The 21,497-nt window shown below is 31.5% G+C and overlaps 2 protein-coding genes across 4 annotated transcripts in view; one reads left to right on the top strand and one right to left on the bottom strand.

Moving 5' to 3' along the window:
• Positions 1-16,688, top strand: part of LOC113403350 (uncharacterized protein) — a 109,472-nt gene extending 92,784 nt beyond the window's left edge. Inside the window, exons 3-6 of one of the 3 annotated variants that reach the window (XR_003369300.2) lie at positions 12,222-13,618; positions 14,048-14,168; positions 14,778-14,832; positions 14,971-16,686. Coding sequence is in view for 2 of the 3 variants with exons in the window: in XM_026643867.2 (XP_026499652.1) it covers positions 12,250-13,618; positions 14,778-14,832; positions 14,971-15,022 (1,476 nt within the window). In the remaining variant the exon portion in view is untranslated. Of the gene's footprint in view, positions 1-12,221; positions 13,619-14,047; positions 14,169-14,777; positions 14,833-14,970 lie in introns of all 3 variants that reach the window. The other 2 variants (XM_026643867.2, XM_026643868.2) reach the window with 2 other exon arrangements.
• LOC113403364 (alanine--glyoxylate aminotransferase) overlaps positions 1-21,497 on the bottom strand; it is a 336,845-nt gene that overhangs the window by 191,714 nt on the left and 123,634 nt on the right. The gene's annotated exons all lie outside the window — the stretch shown is intronic.

The following is a 21,497-nucleotide window of genomic DNA, read 5'->3' as shown; positions in this document are numbered from 1 at the left end:
TTTTCCTAGAAAAAAATCTAGATTTAATAGTACCGAAATAAATCAGTTAAATCGAAACCCATTTGTATGACCATTGTATGTCATGTATAATTGTTATTAAACTTATTTTTAGTAGTGTAGGCCGACGGAGCAATGGTCACCAACCTAGGAAACTGGGATCGATAATGGGACCGGAACACAACCATACTAAGCACTGCTGTTTGACAGTGTAATATCTGATCAGCGTGTTGTATCTGTCAAAACGAACTTGCACAAAGCCCTACGACCAACTAAAATTTAAATGTCTATTATCCCAGTTTGACGAAACTATCATCAAAATTTAAGATTCTTTCACTATAACAAGAATAATAAAATAAATTATTTTAGATATTATATTTTGATTATGGATAAAATTAAATCGTTTAAAATATCAACGTACAAAGTATCTAGTAGTACTAATGAATAAAATTTGATATATTATAAATCCCGCCTTTTTTATTATTAATAATTTAATCATGTTATCGTATTGTTATTAAATACAAAATTAAATTTTTCAAATATGTCTGTTTAACAATTCTATGAAGTACTTCGTGACAGCATATTAGTTATACGACAAAACTGCAAAGTACTAATGACTGTTAAATATCTGATTTACAAATTGACTAGTTAGTTGTATCGTTGTTAACGCGTCACTATTCAAAATTAATAATATTATAATATACTAAAACCTTTTTCGAAACTAACCGCATCTTCTGACATTGGTGATTGTGCGTTTATATATGATGGTAATATGTATATGATATTATTTTAACATTTTCATGTCGTATTAAAGAACTTTATAGAGAAATAAACTTCACGTCCTCGAATTTAGAAAATGATCTTAAGTTGATTTGGTTCATTATAATATGTATAACATATTCGTTGCGCTTGTATAATTTCTGAGAAGGGTATGTTACAAATTCCTATTCGTCATAAGTCTCTCGTACCTTTACAAGAAATGACAAAGCTGACCTGATTTTCCCTTAACTTCGCAGCCCATGGGGTGGGAAGCCCTTTGGGAGCCATAATTTCATTACATCTAACCTACGTTGTTAGAATTGGTACTATTTTAGGGACAGCTGTGGTATGAACACACTTATTTTCAAAATAATATATATTTTTTTATATTAATGTTATTACTCGTTTGAGTACCTTTGTAGTAAGTTATATTAACGTTAAATTATAGATAGTATTTAAATAATATCAATTTAATCGTTAGTTATGATGATTCTCCTTTAGTACTCAAGAATTTATACATTAATACGTAAATGTTCAAATAATTATATTTAAAAAAGGTAATCAAAACTCATTTCAATTATATCTTACTATATTACAAAATAAATTAGGCGATTTTCGTTTAAAATATTTCGATAATATACAATACTTGTATAATAAGACATTATACAAAAGTTACAAATTAAAATTTTAAATATGTAATGTAACTGTTTTTTTTTCTGTACACAAAAACCTATTCAACCGAGTGGATTCATTAGCACACGTGACTTGTAAAACCCATGTAATGTGAAATCGTATGTCACCGAGCACTCCCGGTTCCGCATAATGGTCGACCCCACTTAACAATCTTTTAGTCAGGTAATAAACATACGATTGTCGAATTCGATTATTGCATAGAATGAAGTCCGTGCGATATTGTTTGATTCGATTGAAATGAAGCCCATACAACAATTGTTTAGATAAATTATCGCCTACAAAATATCTCGTATTATAAAACTGATAGGGCTTTGTACGAGCCCATTTAGATACGACTCATCTGATACACCTCGAGGTAGACCTCGCATTGTTGTGTTCTGATTTGAAAGGAAAGTGAGTCAGTGTGGTTACAAGCACGATCAATATAAGGTCTTGGATCGTAGGATCGGCAGGGATTCAACGATGCAAGGATAGATGTGCTTTTTATACATAATAATTTTTGATGTAGGTAAATAATCATGTAGTTCATTTCTTAGTCTGAATTCGTTTTGTAAATTAAAAAAAAAAAACAAATCCCATTGAATATGCAAATTTCGAAAATCATTTGTTTTTTTTTCGATTATAAACTATTTTATCACCTTAAAACTAAACTGAGACTGCGTAATATTATGTTAAGAAACTCATTTTCTAAAGATCACTGCAGTACTATCGCCCACCAAAATACCTTTAATGTAGTATTTTCACATAATCGGTACCGATGTCAAGATATCGTACGTATACCTCCAGTGTAAACCACAGGATCTCGGATGCATTAGCTGATTAAATTTGAAAAGCTTGCTTTTATTAACCCATTATATGGAAGAAGGTTTATATTTAATTTTGTAACTTAATGTTATTTCTGGGGTTTTGTAATAGAAAAGAGATGACTGTTACAAACATTGTTTTTACGATATAGTATGACATTTTATTTAAAATAAATTAGTTATACCCTTTTGCAATAGAATAAGGAATAAAGTTTTTTAATAGCTCTGCTATATTATGCGCTAAACACAATTCTTGATTTTCTTGATCTATTTATAATACAGCTATTCCACTTAAATACGTATGTTTCCACTTTAATTTTACTTCTAAAGTTCCGATAACAGTTTCATCAACATTCGAAACCCCATTGTTCTGGGTTAACGAACTTATTGAATATTACAGATTATTCAAGCTTTCGACCAGTGATATCGCGCAAATTCGATGTTAAATATTATTTATTTACTCGTATGGTGGTTGTGGGCTTTAGTTAGTTTTTGTAAGGAGATAGCAATAGACGAGCGTACATATTAACCGATGATTGCGGGTTCAATCCCAGGCAAGCACCACTGAATTGTCACGTGCTTAATTTATGTAAAGTATCTTGAGGTAACCTGCATGCATTGAAAGAAAATCAGCTGCGTAAGTCGTCACTATTTTGCAATGATGCAAAGCTCAAAACCTTTTCTTCAATAAGATTTCTTGTCCTAGTCCGGCAGGGGGACAACCTAAACCTGTTATTTTAGCTTGCAACATCATTTGAACATATAAAATTATTGTTAATCGTCTAATTATAATTTTAGTAGCATAAAAGATTTATAGCCATATTTTCATTGCTGTAGCAATGTATAATTGTTAATTATAATTTAAATGCACGCGTTAATACATTATATATAGCGCTTTGTGTTTGTTAATAACGAAAGTTGATATTTGATGATGAATCATTCATACCGGTTCAGGGCTTTTGAAAATAAGCTTATTATATAAAGCCTTCAGCTTGAATTAATTAAAATAAAGCTAGTAATTTAGCCAATATTTTGATACGGAAATTAAATATATATATATTTTTTAATTATTCTAGAGGTAAATTTTTTTTTTAAATCGTAATATTTACCAATATTGTATTATATTTTAATATCGATTGACGAATATATATAATCACTAGTGAGTAAAACGGGGAAGTATTTTATTAGCTAATAAAACGTCACTAATAGTGATTTACTCAAATTTACCAAACGCTCAACATGGATAGCCTTTAAATTTCCCACTTCTGGGCTAAAACCTCCTCTCACTTTTGGGGAGAAGGTTAGGAGCATATTGCACCTCGCTGCTCCAATGCAGGTTGGTGGAACACATGTGGCAGAATTTCGTTGAAATTAGACACATGTAGTTTTCCTCACGATGTTTTTCTTCACCACCGAGCACGAGATGAATTATAAACACAAATTAAGCACATGAAAATTCAGTAGTGCTTGGGTTTGAACCCGAAATTTTCGGTTAAGATGCACGCGTTTTATCCACTGGGCCATCTTATCTTTAATTCCTATTTGATATTTTAAAGGCAAGTTTAAAACATGGAACATACCAGGCATGCTGCCAGACACAATTTAAGTTTTATACAAACTCAACTGCATTCAACTGCTTTTTGTTTTTTAAATACTTTATCACGAGTAGATACGTTAGAAGAATAGTTCAATTATTTTTATATTCAAACGAGTCGCTTACCACAGCTGATAGTTTATGTAAATATGTCAATTGCATGATAGGCGCAGAGCATTATCATATAATGGATTGATTAATGTTAAAGGTCGACTGAGCCCGGGCGATATTCACATTTATCATCTGATACTTATAAGCACTACTGTATTACTGATTTATATCTCATTAAACGTACGTGCTCGTATCGTGAGCATACATTTCGTATTTGATTTTAATCATCTTTTAATTCGGCTTATATGCTCAGCCGTATGAATTTATTTTCACTTAAGGACTGTTACATATACGATAACTACAACTAAAGGATTTCAAAGAAGATTGGTCACAGGTAAGGTGTATCTTAACCTTAAATGTATTAGTAGGCATGACAGCCGTCCGTAACTTTTCGTGTCTTCTTTGTAAGTTTAGGATATTGTCTATAGATATTACTGTTAGTGACAATTTTATATCTAAGAGTACGCAAAATTTATTCACTTCTCTATATCTGAATGTAGAGAAACTAATGAACGGATTTTCATATGGTTTTTACTAATAGTCCAGGTAGTAAATGAGCAAGGTTTATAAGTATTTATTAGAGTTTTACGTAATTTGGCTGAAATATGACGATGAGAGTGATATGTTTACGCGTAACTTTTTTATGTAGACTCCTATTCTCCTCGCGCAATACGAGACAAGTTACTGCTAAGTAACATAGTTTTTATACATGCATCTAACTTTTAATTCAGGTTTGGTGTATAGCCATGATTAGTTTAAACGAATTAATTATTGCGTATCAGAGATTATGCTTTGATGATACTAATACGGCTGTAGGTAGCTTAATCGAAATTGATTGCTCGGATATTAAAAAATAACTTATGATGAAATTAATTGAAGAAAATAAAAAAAAATCCGTAATCAAATGAAAATTGAACGTGGTATATTAACTTTTTAATAGGTTTTTGATTGAAAATTTATATTTGATCTTGACAAACGAAATTCGTACTCCGAGTTATCTAAACCCGTGATGGCTTCAGTCTCTTGTTATTTCGTTGTTTAATTTAAATATGTAAATTTTATTAGGCATAATACAGGCTGAGGACTCTTGAATTGCAAATGAATGTGACATTACATTTTATAGGCTGGTAGCCAATTCGCCGGGCCGTTTCCTTGGCAAATTTTCACTTAGAAATACCCTCTATTTTAGTAGCGTTTTATTGGTTACATTTAGGTAAAATAACAAGATGTTTACGTTCACGTCGGGTTCTATTTAGATTTTATAAAAGATTTCTTAAAAATAAGTTATTTTTATATTTGTCCTTTCACTTAGTGAAGCTGTTTTTTTCATTAGAATGGATTTCAACGATCTAATATTAATTGTCAGATATATTTTATACTTCTATACTCATTTTTACACAATATTTTCCTTAATTATATATGTGTATATATATATATATATACACGATAAACCAGATTATCATTATAATCAACGTTTATTTCTTATAAATGACTCTTAGTGGTTACCACATGCATACTTATTTTTCTGTCATTGTCGTTCGTCTCTAAAGCTCACTTCCCGATCACATAGTCCTCGATAATCCTGTCAAAAAATCTTTAATATCCCTCTAAAGTATAACATCACATGCTTGCTATTTCATTTTAATATATTTAGTTAATTTTATTTTCATTATTATATTAAAATATATAAATCATTATTATATAAAAATAATCGTAAATTTTATTCCTGGACGTTTTCTTTGAAGGTACATATTAAATTAATAAAATATTTGTTTGAGTTCAGCAATTAATAACTTGCAATAATTGTACATTATGGTTTGAAAGCTTTGAAGCCGCAGTATCTCAACGGTAGACGGGTCAAGGGAATTGAAATTGTTGGTTTATTTCGGATCCGTTTGGGCTGTTTCTACATCATTCTATATAATTATTAAACAATAAATACGATAATATAAAATTTTACAGTCGCAAATTGAGAAAACCTAAATTTTATCTCGAAAGGCATGTTGATTGTTGACAAAGGATAATGTATATTTGAGTTAAAGCTGGGTTTAGTGCGGACGTGAAATCTAGACGAGAACGACCTAAGCTGTAAAACGAATGAATGATTTTATAATATCCATTATCTGTCTAGCCATTTCCGTTTTATGTCATCATTTAAATAAGGACAGCCTTCGGGTAACATATTTATTGTCTGAAACGGTTATAGTCTGTACTAGCGACCCGCTCCGACTATGCACGGGTCAGTTTAATAATGAAGTACTTATCTATAGTACTCAGAAATAATGTATCTTTTTACCAGAAAAAAATAAAATAAGATTATCTGTTCTGAAGATCTCTTTATAATAATAATAAAAAATAACTTTTAAATGTTTCGTGTAAAAATACAACATATATGATCTCTGAATAACTAATGTGTCAGATGGAATGTGTCAAATGGAATTTTACGTTTCACATACTACATAATTATAGGAAATTATGTTGAACGTCCAACATGTATTTATGTACTTGTTGTTTATTTTTTAATCAAACAATTAATAACCAGAAACATATTTTAATTTTTATATTGTCAAATTATACTCTGTATTAAAGATTTAATTAAAATATATATTTATTTTTCGCTTTATTTCTTTTATTTATTACATCTTTAATTTTTATAGTAGTACATAGTCCCACCAAACCTGGTGACTGGTTTTACTGCGAGATCAATAATCGTGTCTCGTAACTTAGTGTTTACATGCTAAATAGAGTTATATATTACTTATATTAACCTAAACGAGACTCACATATATATAAAAAAAACTAAACAACTAATCTTTTATATATTCTTATTGTCTATTGAAATATTATATAATAATTGTAATCTACTATCTTCCGAACCTAATTTCAAGTTGAAATATTATCCTTTTGGTAATATTCCTAACCTTTTCATTTTATTAATATAATAGTTAATTATAAAATTCAATCAAATATATCTCCGGTCTGATCTGTCATTGTTTCGGTATGTAGCTTCTACCGAGAAGAACCGACAAGAAAATAATTAACTACTCTTTTCCTATTAAAGTACAATTTCCAACATTATAAATTATATGCTGCGTGAAAATCCATGAACATTCGAACATTTACATTAGAACTAGAAAAACGCACTATGTTAATGGTATTAAGAATAAAAAGAAAAGCTTATAAAAGCATTCATGCTCATTACTTAGCGCCGCATTCTAAGCATAACGTTATATTGTGTTTATTCGAACACAAGGTTTGATAAAGTTTTGTAGTTTACTTCTAAAGCACTACACTCCAAAGTTCTCAGCGGCTCTTGTTCGATCTGTAGTATTCCTAAGCCGTACAAAATGCTTAGCTACTTGAACACTCGAATTTCCATCGTACCTGCTTTGCCTTATAACTAAATCCGTAAGAAAATTGAGCAACAGCTGAGAAATCTTAGTACTGCCAATAGAATTGCTAGCATTTTATTGCTTAAACCATAATTCTTATTTCTATACGCTGTTAAACTAGTGTTCTTTTTATTTACAATGATTGAATAGAAATTACAAGACTTCTTAAGAAGTTCTTTTCGAAATGAATTTAAGATTTCGTATAAAGTAGAAACTTTAGAATAATAATTGTATTTCGTTATAAAAAAAACTACAAAACTTATTTGTAAGATATTGTTTCAGAAAACTATTTCAAATTTATGATAGACAAAAAATATTATTAAAAATCATAATCATATAACAACTTATCAAAAATAATTTAAGAAATAACGTATCAGCTCCACGATGGATCAGTGGCTAGAATATTTCATCTTAACTTAAAATAGGGGATTCAAATCCGTGTAAGCATCTCTGAATTTTTGTGCTTGATTTGTGTTTAAAGTTAATTAGATGATTTCATCTAATTAACTTTCTGTCTTAAAGCTCTCTTAAAGTTGACGAAAACACATGCAGGTGTCCGTCAGAAGAAACTCTACTACATGCGCTAAAAACGCTCACTGGAACAGCATGTTGGAATTAATTCCAAATATTATACTTAAGTTAAAAGCCGACCTTTGTCCAGTTAATACCCCACTGCTTTAGATGCCATTTGTATTCGAAGCTTAACCGCTTGTATGACGTTGTACCATTAAGTCAAATCTTCACTTGCGGGTTTGATTTGATTCTTCTATACAATTTATGACTCCATTCACACATAAATCTTTATTTATAATTTATGCAACCTTTCTGTAGCAAGTTATTCAATTAAGTTATAAAATCCATAAGATATTTTTACAGTTGCTACATAATAAAATAAAAATACATATAAATAGACAAGGCACATAAATTATTTAAAAAATATTAACAGGCTCTAAATGTATTGCAGCTAAGGTCTTCTTTTGAGTAGAAGGTTTAAAGCATATATCAGCATGCTGCTCCAATGAAGGTCGAAATTACGCATTTTCCTCCACTGCCAAGAGATATAAATTATGAACGCAATAATAGCTCATAAAAATGCAGTGCAGCTGGATTTAAATCCGCAATCATCGGTTAAGATGTACGCGTTCTTCAGTCCGTCCGTCTCGGTTTCGTTGTATATCACTTAAAACATAAAAAAAAAATAGAATTAGTATTTGTTGATAAACAGGAAATATGTTGCAAGATTACTTGCAATTACATGACGATTCAAGGTATGGTTTTGATAGGTTATATATGTAGAGTGGATTTTGGTATACGTATTTGTTTGAGATTAATTGACTTCGACGCCCTTTGACCGATCACCATGAAAATTGAGGCATATATATTCTTTTTTTATATTGGGTTTTTAATCTGCCAGCCTAGCAGTAAGTCTTTTTGACAGTAATTCGACACTAGATGGCACTATATAATCAAAAACATTCAACCGTTCCTTTGGTTATAAAAAAGGCGAGACATTCTGCCAGATTATTATTGTAAATAATATTTTAATTAGATATGTATCGTAATTAATCTTATTAAATAATCAAATTAGTTTATTTAAGGTTAGTCTAAAATAGTATGGGAATAGAGACTATTTTCAGTACGAGTTCTGCTTCCAACGAAAACGGGTCCTGTATATATTCGCACATTTTATTAACAATTCTCTCAGCAGTAAAACACGATCATCTCCACAAAGACCGCTTAATGGTTTTCTGGTGCGCAGCCCTAAAATAGCTTTTAGTACTAAATTAACTGCTTCTTCGTAACATTTGTCGATAATAGTTTATTAGTTTGGTAAGTGAACCTCAAGTAATAATTTAAAATGCCATCGGCCTGTGTGGTCAAGTAGTATTTAGTTATTCAATAACAAAAGTATAAGCCATTTTCGAAAATTTTATTTTTAATTTTTAAATACATACTAGATACAGTATTCCCACCGAAGGAGGATACAAGATAAAAAAATATATATTTTTTCTGCTTAATAACGCACTTTAAACAGTTCTTGATGTATCTTTATTTATATATATACAATATTATTCTACTTGTATAATATTCACTTTAGTTTTACTTTCTTAATAAATAACTTTTTCTTCCGATGATAATTTAGACGGCATTAAAAATGTCATCAGATCAAATATAAAACATAAGACAGAGGGAGCGCGTGAAATATTATAATATTGCATTCGCTTTTGTTTCTCTACTATAGTAAATTCCCGGTGCTTAACAAAGGACGCGTCGTTTCGGACTACCGGGAATTTTGTTTAATAATCTGTGCAAAATATCAATCTTTCCCAAACCATAATAAATATCATAGATAATTTTAGATATCGACCGTTATTCAATGTCAATGTGTTTATTTATCTTAGATCATACGTAAGGTATGTTTTTAAGCGGAAACAAATTTAATATTCTGATATAAAAACGCTGCAGCTTATACTAATAAAATTATGCGTTCTATCTCGCATTCTCGAACACTTATATTAAATTCCGTAAAAATATTTGTAGAGCACATGTGCACCACAAAAACTATTATTCCTAACGAACGTAAACGCGGGGTGCATAGAAAAAACACTTATTATCTTATCGCTGTGATGGATGATGATATTATAATAAAGGGATATTCGAATCACTTGTGGTGCTAAAACACGAGTAACAAATTAAAGCGGTTATTATATTGTTGTAATTCATATGAAAAATTGTGTGCTTTTTAATTTGTTTGTTTAATTATGATTTACGGTTTATTATCTGTAATCTCGTCGAAAATAAATAACGTTGTTTTTATAATTGATAGTAAAGTTTTAGGTTAGGAATATTTAAATCAGTTGTATTTTATTTGGTGAAATATTTAATTAAAAAAAAAATTAAACAGCACTTTATATTAGTTTACAATTAGGAATATAATAAGCGACTATCATCATCTTCAGTAGATTTACAATTGATTCAAATCTACGTTTAAGTACAAACAATTTAGACGCTGCATTGATTTCGATACATTCATTTATTGGCACCTTCTAACCGAGGGACAAACAGACAAGCAATTTAATTTTTAAATATTTTTACGTATAATACGTGAAAATTAAATTATCATTATTTGTTTAATTTATTCTGTGGCAATTAAAAGTATTTCCTTTTCTTAAACTGACATGCACGGTAGTACCGTTTCATTGCATCGGCAAATGCATGATATCTTGTGTAATAAACTAAAATTTCTCCCATACATATTCAGAAACGTAGCAAAAGTTCTTAAATAACATGTCGAGAATTTTTGTAATAAATGTTAAATAACACGGAATTGATTGCAATTATGCCACCAAAGGCAATGTTGCATGATTTTTTACCCTCCTGGTCGACACGTAAAGAGAGGGTGCCGAGGGGAATAAATGTGCTGATATCACGATTCGAATAATGTATAGGATAAATTTTACTAAGCTTTTGCTAAGGTATTTTTGCATATTATTTTTATAAAAAGGGGAATCTTAAGCACGTCTCGGGCGAGCTCAAGAAGCGTTTCAATGTAAATATTTTTAAGCATCCGACTATTAAAGGGACTTGTATAAATGTTATATTATTTTACTTAATGTTTTCATAAATCAGAATAAAAATAATTTTACGTGATAAGTTTCGAAAATATTGTTAATCATCTATCTTTTATTAACTATTATATGATTTTTATAATTTACTTATGTTTGTTATCTTATAAAATAATAAGACGTTATTGTCATATGACAAAGTCATCAATAGTTTCTTTTACTTAATAAAGATATATAAAACTTATAAGTTTGGTTTAATTTACAAAATGCAGGTGTATACAGCTAAAAATATAGTTACTGGCTTTATTTAAAAGTGTAATACATCAAGCACATTTAACGTTTTTATTCCATGAATTTAAGGTTTTTATATATAATACAAAATAAACCAAAACTTTTCATGGTGTCATACAAAAAGTCAATAAAGCGAATTTTAATGGAATTGGCTGCGGTTTGAGCCGCGCGGGGACGAAAAACAAACAGGAGGTATTAAGCTGACGCCGCCATTAACGATTTCCCCCAAACTTATAAAGAACAAGAATTGTGTTGAAAGGACGTCTTAATATACAATCGGGAATGGCAATCTTGGGGCGACGACGGAATAGCATAACAAATTATTGTTGCCGGACGGTCAACGGGCCCTTTACGAGGCGCTTCCCAACGTTGATGATGATTTAGATGCAAGGACTATCGGAGGATGTGAGCTGATACCGCGGCAAATAACCGCCCCGTAACCATAGAAACGATATAGGGTAGACCCCAACTCCCCCGACACTGTCTAGTTCACGGACACTTATTATCGTTATCGTAATAAATTGGTCTGGAATGCGTGCAATAACTTCAAGCGAAATCGCAATAAAATTCTGATGTGGAATTTCGTTATGATAAAAATGGATTTATTACTTTTTTGCCTCGTTTGAATACGTGTTCCAATTTTTATGCGGCAGTAAAAATTACTGATATTTATATTATATCATGTTATTATTATTTTAGTTTTCTTAATAAATACATTTTACGTGGAAAATGAATAATTTAAAAAGATATGATTCTTTCATTTATATTACATGCCTACATAACAATACAAACCGTGGGAGACCCGATTTTATTACGCGGCGACTGATGATGATATATCGACGTCGGCGTCTGTGTTGATCGTCACTTACCCTACCCTTATCACATACCATGTAATTTCGGATTCATTGCCCTCCGGCACCCGTCTACTGAGCCGAGATCTTTTATTAAAAGTACAATATTCGATTTATTTGAAATAAAATACTTTCAGATATTACAATATTATTTTTTGTTATAGGCACTACATGGCGACTAGAGGATGAGCCATGGAATCACGAAGTGCGCCGCCAAGCCCCGACGAATCAGGGGAGGCGGTGTTCGACTCACGGTGTGGACGATACCCACACCAACCTTCCCTACAGAGGGCCTTTGCAAGCTGTCGCGAGACCGGTCGACCTCGGCCTCATCATCGTCATGCAGCATCCGAGCCAGCACGACCAGACGATCGTGTTCTTACCACAGCCGAAGTACACGACTATCCCTCATCAGAGTCAGGCATCGCTGCCGATTGTCCCCATCCACATTCGAGCAACGCCGACGACAGTCCGTGCTACGATCGATCAGATTACGAAGGGAATTCTAATTACAGTCTAAGGCACAACTTTCATCACACCATCGATTGCAGTAAACATAGATCTGAATTAAATTGTAGTCATACTCCAGATTACAGCCACGATGATTCTGATTGTGATAGAGGACATTCTCGTTCTCAAACATCACGTCGACCACACCGAAAACATAGAAGAGAAGACGGAGATGAGGCACAATCTCTTGATGAACGTTGTGCCCGTGATCTTGATGAAATATTACCCGCAAGGCTTGCTGCAGTAAATCTATCAAGAGACCAGCCACCACAATCTTGGAACCGAAGTAATATTGCAGCTACAATGGAGCGGTTCGAACCCGTCGATTACTCGTATGCCTATTACGACCATCATTTATCAATGCCTTCATCGTCAAGGAAAGCAAATCGTCAACGCGGACGGGGTGGAGTCCCACGGGATCGATCCGCTCGACACAATTTTGTAACAAGATATGGCACTGAAGAAAACATCTACGAGGAAATAACAGATGGTTCTAGAACATGTCCGAAACATCGATATGTACCTCGGCAATCTTTAGTTTCACTTGACAGGAGCGTTGTTGAAGAGGAAGTACGCCGAGTAGAGTCAAGACACAAACGAATTTTGGGAGAATTGAATCTTAGTGTAGAAGCTATGTTAATGCCAGAGTGTGAATCACCTGATTCCGAAGTCGCAGAAGACCGTGATAATATAGAAGAATTATTAAGAGTTGGTCCTACAGATGAGTTATTATCACCCGCTAGCTGTAACCCCCCCGATTTGGATAGTGGTTTTAGTGGAAGCAGTAGTGGAGCAAGCTATGTCGGTAGTTTAAGAAGAAAACCTACAGGTTCAGTACCGCATCTGCCTGCAGTAGCTTATGGGACGCGAGGTGCTGGCGTTCGAATTTTAGGTGCAGATGAATGTAACTTGCGCTGTCCTAGAGATGGTGCATCGCCAAGAAGCTCTAGTTGTGGAGATGCAAAATCCAGTGGCTTTTGGAATAAAAAGGCTTGGAGAAAAATATCTGGATTCTCGAGCTCCAGTAGTATAAACAAAGCTGGCTTGACAGGTGAGTTTTTTTTTATAAATTCTCCAGTTTCATCTCATATTTATTTTGTACCTTTTATTTTTAACTATAATTTAGTCAGCCTATTTTGTTTTTTGTTTTTGATTATTTTTATGTTTTACATTTTAGTACATTAGTTTTGTTTATAAATTAAATAATCACTATCGCGAACCATTACAAGTAAATAATTCTGAATTTAGCTCAAAAAGACACATAATAAAAAAAAATACAAACTCGGAAATTTTTAATTGCATAATAAATTGACACGAAAGCAATATTTTTTCATAAACGTACATGTATAAACGCAAACGAAAGTCCAATTTTATAATAGAATCCACTTTTCGTCCGCCATAGGCACTTTCTAGATGGACGCGCTAGGTGTTTGTTGTTTTCGTTTGTTTGTTTTGTTAACGGTGCGGCATTTCATTGCAGGTCTGCTCGTTAGGTACACTTTCCGACGTAAGTCCGGCTCGCAAGGTACTCAGGGCAAGCGGCGTGCCGAGCCCGTCAAATGCGATGCGTGCCTCTCACAACGATGTTAGCCGCTATTATGGTAAGGGCCAAAAACAGTAACGCTAACTGGCGTTTCGTTTTCGTTAGCAAAAAACCTTTATGATCATTGGACTTTATCATACAATATATTTTAGATACAGACTCAAAATAGGTGACGATTTTATTTTTATTTTTTTATTATTTTGAAATCATTAGCAATAAGTAAAAGCGCGTCCATTATTATTTTTTTACTTTTTTTTTTTTTATTTTCTTTTTTTTTCATCCTCATAAGTTATGGCACCTCCTTTTCTATGACATCGTATTTTTTAACTTGTTTGAATATTCATAAAAATAAATCTAAAGCTCCAAGTTAGTAACGAGCAGCGTTGCGGTTGGGTCAGAAACGATTAATAAAGTCGATACAAAGTTCTCTCATTAAGGTATCGCAGATATTACTTTTGCTAACTTCGACTTAAGATAAGTATTGTTCCGCAAGAACCGAGACAATAGCATGCGCTTCCACTTAATTAAGTTTCGTCGGTGCTACGAAGAAACAAAACTTTGTTAGATTAGCTGTTCACGACGATTCTTTAGAATCGTTTATGTCGATCGATCACAAAACAAATACAACTTGTATTCGAGTGTTTCATTTAAAATATCTTGGTTACAGATGAAGCATGTAGGCCAAGCAGAGCTAAATCCAGAACAGCTACTATACCATACAGGTTAATTTTAATATTTAAAAAGATGCTGACATTTCATAAAACGTAATGCATGCTTCGAATATTTGACTCCTTAAATAAAAAGGTTATAATCAAGAAATTGTAACGTTTCGTTAATTTTTTGTTTTTATTTTGTTTCAGTTACTCCAACGGAAAACTGGTGGTGCCGTTGGATTCCCTAGCACAGAGCTGAGGGGCCGAACCCCCTTGCAATTCCCGCCTCAAATTCCTGCGAAGGACTTCTAAGTACTAAATGGCAACAATGAAAGCCAACTACAAAGTTACTTGAAGTATTCACGTATTACATGTTAACTCTACATTAACTGCGGGCGAAGTGACGGTTCACGATTCTATGCCTTCGATGTTTGTGGTGTCACGAAGAGCTTGTACTAATTCCACCGACATATAAGGCATCAGCTCTCGTTATTTATCAAGATTTGTATCGTTCGTTAAGTCAGTTGCATTTAAAATATTTAAAAATGCATTGCTCTTCAACAAGTTTAAGTTACGTGACGAGACGTGACGTGAGTTGTATATTGTCAAGAGAAAATTTATATCAATGACAACATTCCAAATGATGATTGCGACCAGTGGTACCAAATTTGGACCACACAGTGAGTCTATAAGACGCGCTGCTTAGGCTTCTCTTTACTTTTTGTACTGTAAAATTATTGTAAATATAGCAATCAATGACGATTAGAAAAAGGGGCGTATACGTTGACGTGATAGAAGAGCCTAATTAATATTTTCTATTGTTAAGATAACAGTTTCATAGAAACATACTACGTTGTTGTTACTTATCAATTTTTAGTAGATATTAGGTACAAAAAGGCTGACACGATTTAAACCGATTTTATACATGTATTATGACTCAATAGCATTTTCTTTTTTTTTTTTTATATTTATCAACGCTTAATAAAACAATTATTGTTAGTGTCAGTTTTATATATATTGTATTTCAATTTTGACATAGATTAAAAATATCTTCCCAATTGTGAGGACAATATAATTTTATCGTTGTCGTTATAAATATATGTAAACCAAGGTCCAATATTTTATTTATACAAATATTTCATTTTTGTAATTTTTTTTTTTTTATATCTAGTTAATTTCGTGTAATGACTGTTAATAATTGTTAGTGTGTAATTGTAAATTATGTAAATAAATATAAAAAAATGGTGCACTCAATTCACATCTTATATACTTGTATATAAAACGTAAAAGACGATGGGTCGCAATCGTGTTAGATATTTATATGCGATATATGTATGTAGGTTACAGATGCGTATTAAGAAAATAATAACTGCCAGCCTTGTAATAGTTATATGGGTGTGACTATATTCGAAATGTTACTATCAAACTTGTCAGATAACATTTTTTATAGTCGTTGATAAAATCTTTCCTAAAAAGTTTCAATTTTTTTTTTCCACTTTTGCCTACGTGTTATTTATTACGATGTGATCTTTTCAATTCACTGTCAAAGCTTTCTTATTAACACTTCAACAGTTGTATTCATATAAAATATTCAATCTAAGCCAGTATGTAAAATATTACGTACGAGATTTATTGCACGTACGACGTAATTCATAACGGATGACATCCCAAAGATTATCTACTACTACTACTCTAAATTTCGTTTCAAATAAAAGTCTGCCCTTATAGGGTCTTATAACCAGTTCACATAATTCGAGCTTAGTAACACACACATTAACATTGTTGTTCAATCAAACAATAACTTTTTTTTTTAAATATTTGTATTTAATTTTCATCCGCCCTAGAACAGTCAGTTTTAAAATAAATCTTATTTATTAAATACATATTCATTATTTCAACTTGAGTAATTCCGTTTTAAATGTACGAATTGTTTTCAATGTAGAAGACAAATTACTATATAAACTAGCTTTAAAAGTAATGCAAACTTTAACATCGAATAATTCGGTCATTCATATCCAAGCAAATCTGACTTGGAGAGGTAAACAATTTTGTTTTATTTATATCAATCCGGATCAATAAAAATAACCGTATTCTGATTTTTATATCAAAAATACACTGACAAGTTTTAATTCATATTATTATTGATAATATCATTTATAATATAATAATATTAATGACATTTTATCTTCAGACGAACGACTTATTCTTACAAAACAAAGTCAAATCTGACTTCCATTCATAATATTATACGGAATTTTATCTTTAAATTAAAGAGATAGAGAATTTCTCAGAAAGTATAAAAGCATTGTTATTAGAAAGAGATAAATATATATTTCTAAATCCATCCTTGAAAATCGAAAGTAATCGTTGTTGCGTAAGATATTTTTGAGTATATAAGTGTCTTGATAGGACGTTATTAATGAAACCAGCATATAATTTGCAAATGTCAATAAAAGAAAATATTAATGTGTACGACTATCTTGAAGATATATATATATATAAATACTGGAAAAGACAAAATACAGCGTCCAAATATCTTAATGTTTGTAATTTGTCACGGACCTTTTAAATAACTGTAAATATTTCTATGTATAAAAACACTGTTCTTAATCAGCGAGGTATTATTTTATATGTTTGTCGTAATCAACTCGACTGATTGATCTTAAATAATCAATGTTACACAATTTCTTTAACTGTCTGTAATTTAGTGATCGTGTTCAAGTCAAAAGAGATTTTTATTAAATAAACTTTAAAATGTCATTTCGTTTTATTATTCTTATACTTAACAGCTTGCGCAGATTTGAATTTACAACTTTGGATTAAAACCGACCTTTCTTGTGCGCTGACACGTTGAGTGAATAGTGAGTACTCGGCGGGCTTAGAGAATATTATTACATAGTAATTATATGTTGATAACCTCAAATATTGGTATATCGATGGGTGGTTAGAACACGTGCATCTAAACAGATGATTGTGCGTTCAAACCCACGCAAGCATCACTGAATTTTTATGTGCTTAATTTGTGATTATAATTCATCTTGTGCTCTGTGGTTAAAGAAAACATCGCGAGGAAACCTGCATATGTCCAATTTCAATGAAATTCTGCCACAAGTGTATCAACCCATATTGGAGCGACGTAGTGTAAGCTCCAAGCCATATTTTCAAACGGTGAGCGCCTGTAATCTCAAATATTAGGTAATTATTATACAAATATGATTTAATTATAATACTACTAATATGCTTGTATGTGTGTATACAAAAAAAATATATCGTAACGCTTACATTAATAAATATTAGCTTATACTAAAAATTTAGAAAGTCGAAAAGCTTTTAACCATCTCACATAATAGCTCATTCTTATTGAATTATAGTAGGTTATGAGGGACTAAAGTTGAATATTCATTTATCAAATAAAACGGAAGCCGAGTGTTCGTGACGGACAATCTAAAGGAGCCGGCTGAAGCTGCTATCAAATGCTCGTTGGAATTATTATCCATAACAACATTAAGAATTGTAAGTATATGATTAATATTTCTATCATTATGTATTATCACAAAACATGGATTTATTCTACAACATGGATTTATTCTACAACATGGATTTATTCTACAACATATATATTAATAAAATTCAGTTTAATGCGCTTGATGTAAAGCTTGGATGCAGTCTTAAGGAGAATTAAAAAAGAAAACTAAACTTATTTTATTAGCAAGATTAACCATTTAAAAAGTAAATAAATATAACTTCCACGTTTGGTTATATAGGACGTATGTACATACATAATCTACTACTGAACGAAACTTATTAGGCCCGCGGCTTCTTTAACAAAAGGATTATCTAACAACCTTATTCTCCTCCAGAGCAATATCTTGCTTGTTTTTTTTTACTAAGGATTCATTTATATACATTATTTACAATTTTTTGATGTTCTTCTGATCTTCTGACGGTAACCATTCTACCAGCACAATAACTGCACAGGTCACAAGTGTCAACAACAACTGTACAAAGTTTCAACTAAATCGGACGTATGGCTTAGAAACGCATATGCCGCAACCTACAAACGTTCCTATTTATACACTGATATGTTATATAAATGGTTGTTATGTACACGATATTAAACATTTAAGGTTCAATGTAATCTTGAGTGTTATTCTCGTTTCTTCTATTGTACGTGAAAAAGCTCATTTTAGCAAAATACTCTACTGTTATAATTAACAATATTGCACGTTTTTAGTCATTTAATTTTCATTTTTAAACTATCTGCTTATTTAGTCTAAACTAGTGGGTCTTCGAAACTTCGCATTTATTCAAAAGTTTTTTAGGTATTTCGAAACCCATGACAGGTTTTATTTTGATTTCATTTCGTTGTAAACTGCAAGTCACTCACCTACATTTGGCGTCAAAATTATCAAATAGTACACATGTTCAGTTCGAATTGAAGTTTGTCGATGACAATTTACTTATATATTGTTTACGTTTTTCATTTTTTTTCTTATACAGCCGTAGTATCGCTCTCTAAGCAGCCAGTAACTTTTTTCCGCTCTCTAAAATTATTCTTAGTTAAATCGTAACAATTTAGTAAATTGCAATCAAGAATCCTCTTTATTTTTCTGCACATCTGTGGCTGGAGCTCTTCGAAATGAGACCATAACGGATCTTTTTTGTGCATCTATCGGCTTACGCTATTAATGTATAAAAATTAAAATATAAGATGTACTTAATATTAGCTTCTAAGCTTTCAATAAAAAGTAAAAAAGAAAAATATATATATATGGTAATATTCATTCATTCGTTTTTATTATATTCATTTTAGAAATCAATGATTAAAATCTTATTTAAAATATGATTTCATCACCGACCTTAACATCTTGGTTTTAAGCGTCCCAAAAAATATCACAATGCTCTGAATGAGTATAAAATTTCTCCCTCGCGAGGGGAGGCTCAGAATGGTCTTTGTACATCTAAATGGGTTAATTGTTTAATTGCCAATAAAAAAAAAAAACTCATTCAAGCCCGACTTCGGTGAACAGCTGCTTATATACTAACAAGAAACAAAGGAATATTTTCGTACATATCTTATAGTACTCAAATTGGCTTTCCTCTTTTATTTGTACCGTAGTATATTTGTTTTTTAATGAATACAAACTATTATATTAATAAATAAGCAATTTTTGACTTTTCACGCTTATATTACAGTAGATATGCGTTATATTGTCAATAGTAACTCCAGTTTCTGATATGTTGATCAAAACCAGATTAGTTAATTTGATTGCTTTAAACTTTATTGTTATTGGTTAGTTGCAGCCGATGACGCAATAAGTAAGCAATGAGCGTTCAGTATTTAGCTAGAATAAGTAAATTTGAATTAGCTCATCATTTCAGAAACTAGTACGCTTAGTTCAGGGTAAAAAGATTTTCTTCAAAAACTCTTTCAATCGATCGTCCATGTGAGAAAAATTTAATATCAATTGTTACATGGTTTTACAATAATTATAAGCCAGTTAAGACAGACTACTTGAATACTTTTGAATTCAATAAATCTATATTTATATTATAAAGGCGGGCAGAGTACATGGTTGAACGCTCTAAACATAGAAACTACTAGAACGATTAAAAAAAAAATCCAGCCAAGTGCTAGTCGATCTCGCGCACGAAGGGTTCCATACCAATATCCATTAAAACGGCAATACAATTATGTCTATTGTATGAGAACCCCTGAAATATTTATTTTATACTAGTATTTATTATAATAGTGGCAACAGAAAAACATCATCTGTGAAAATTTCAACCGTCTAACTATCGGCGTTCGTGAGAAACAGCCCGGTGATAGACGGACAGACGGACAGTCTTAGTAATAGAGTCCCGTTTTACCCTTTGGATACGGAACCTTAAAAACAATGCTTCATATAAACCTATTTATTCAAAAAGATTTATCTAAAGACTAATACAGACCATATAATGATTAGTAACAATTATCTTGTTATTTAACTGATTAGAATCTGTGGATCGTGTTTGTATTTACCCACCTTAGGACGAAATAGCTCAACATATAGTATTTATGTAAAATAAATTAACAATAAAAAAAAAATGTACGACTCTTATTACGAAACACAATATACATTTTTATTTAATTATGTTGTCAAGAATATATAATATACAATATATATTGTTTCTTTAATAAAAAACGTTTAATATAAGCACGCAAGTTATAAAAATTCAATTGGATTAATGTAAATATAAAATACACATCATTTCTGTCGGCTAAAGCTTATTTATCACTGACACTCAAAAAGGAAATTCCTACACAGGGATCGTTTAATCTGGTATTCGTTACCAGACCGGCTGTTTCTGTGTCCACCAAATTAATACCAATATACAGAACGAATTGTAATTTGTAACATTCCTTTTTACACAGTAAACGAAAATATCCAGATTTGTCATTTATTTTATAATTAGATTTCGCGGGGATCTTAAAAGCCGAACGTATTACTGTGATATTTATACGTTACGATTGTAATTCATTTCGTGATCGGCAGTGATGGATATATACATACATAATAAATAATAAATACATATTGGACAACATCACATACATTACTCTGATCCCACTGTAAGTAGCTAAAGCACTTGTGTTATGGAGAATCAGAAGTAACGACGGTACCACAACACCCAGACCCAAGACAACATAGAAAACTAATGAACTTTATCTACATCGACTCGGCCGGGAATCGAAC

This window comes from Vanessa tameamea, chromosome 13, assembly GCF_037043105.1.
Source record: "Vanessa tameamea isolate UH-Manoa-2023 chromosome 13, ilVanTame1 primary haplotype, whole genome shotgun sequence".
Classification (NCBI taxonomy): domain Eukaryota; kingdom Metazoa; phylum Arthropoda; class Insecta; order Lepidoptera; family Nymphalidae; genus Vanessa; species Vanessa tameamea.
Note: the sequence above shows the minus strand (reverse complement) of the source record. Positions and strands in the feature narration are given on the sequence as shown.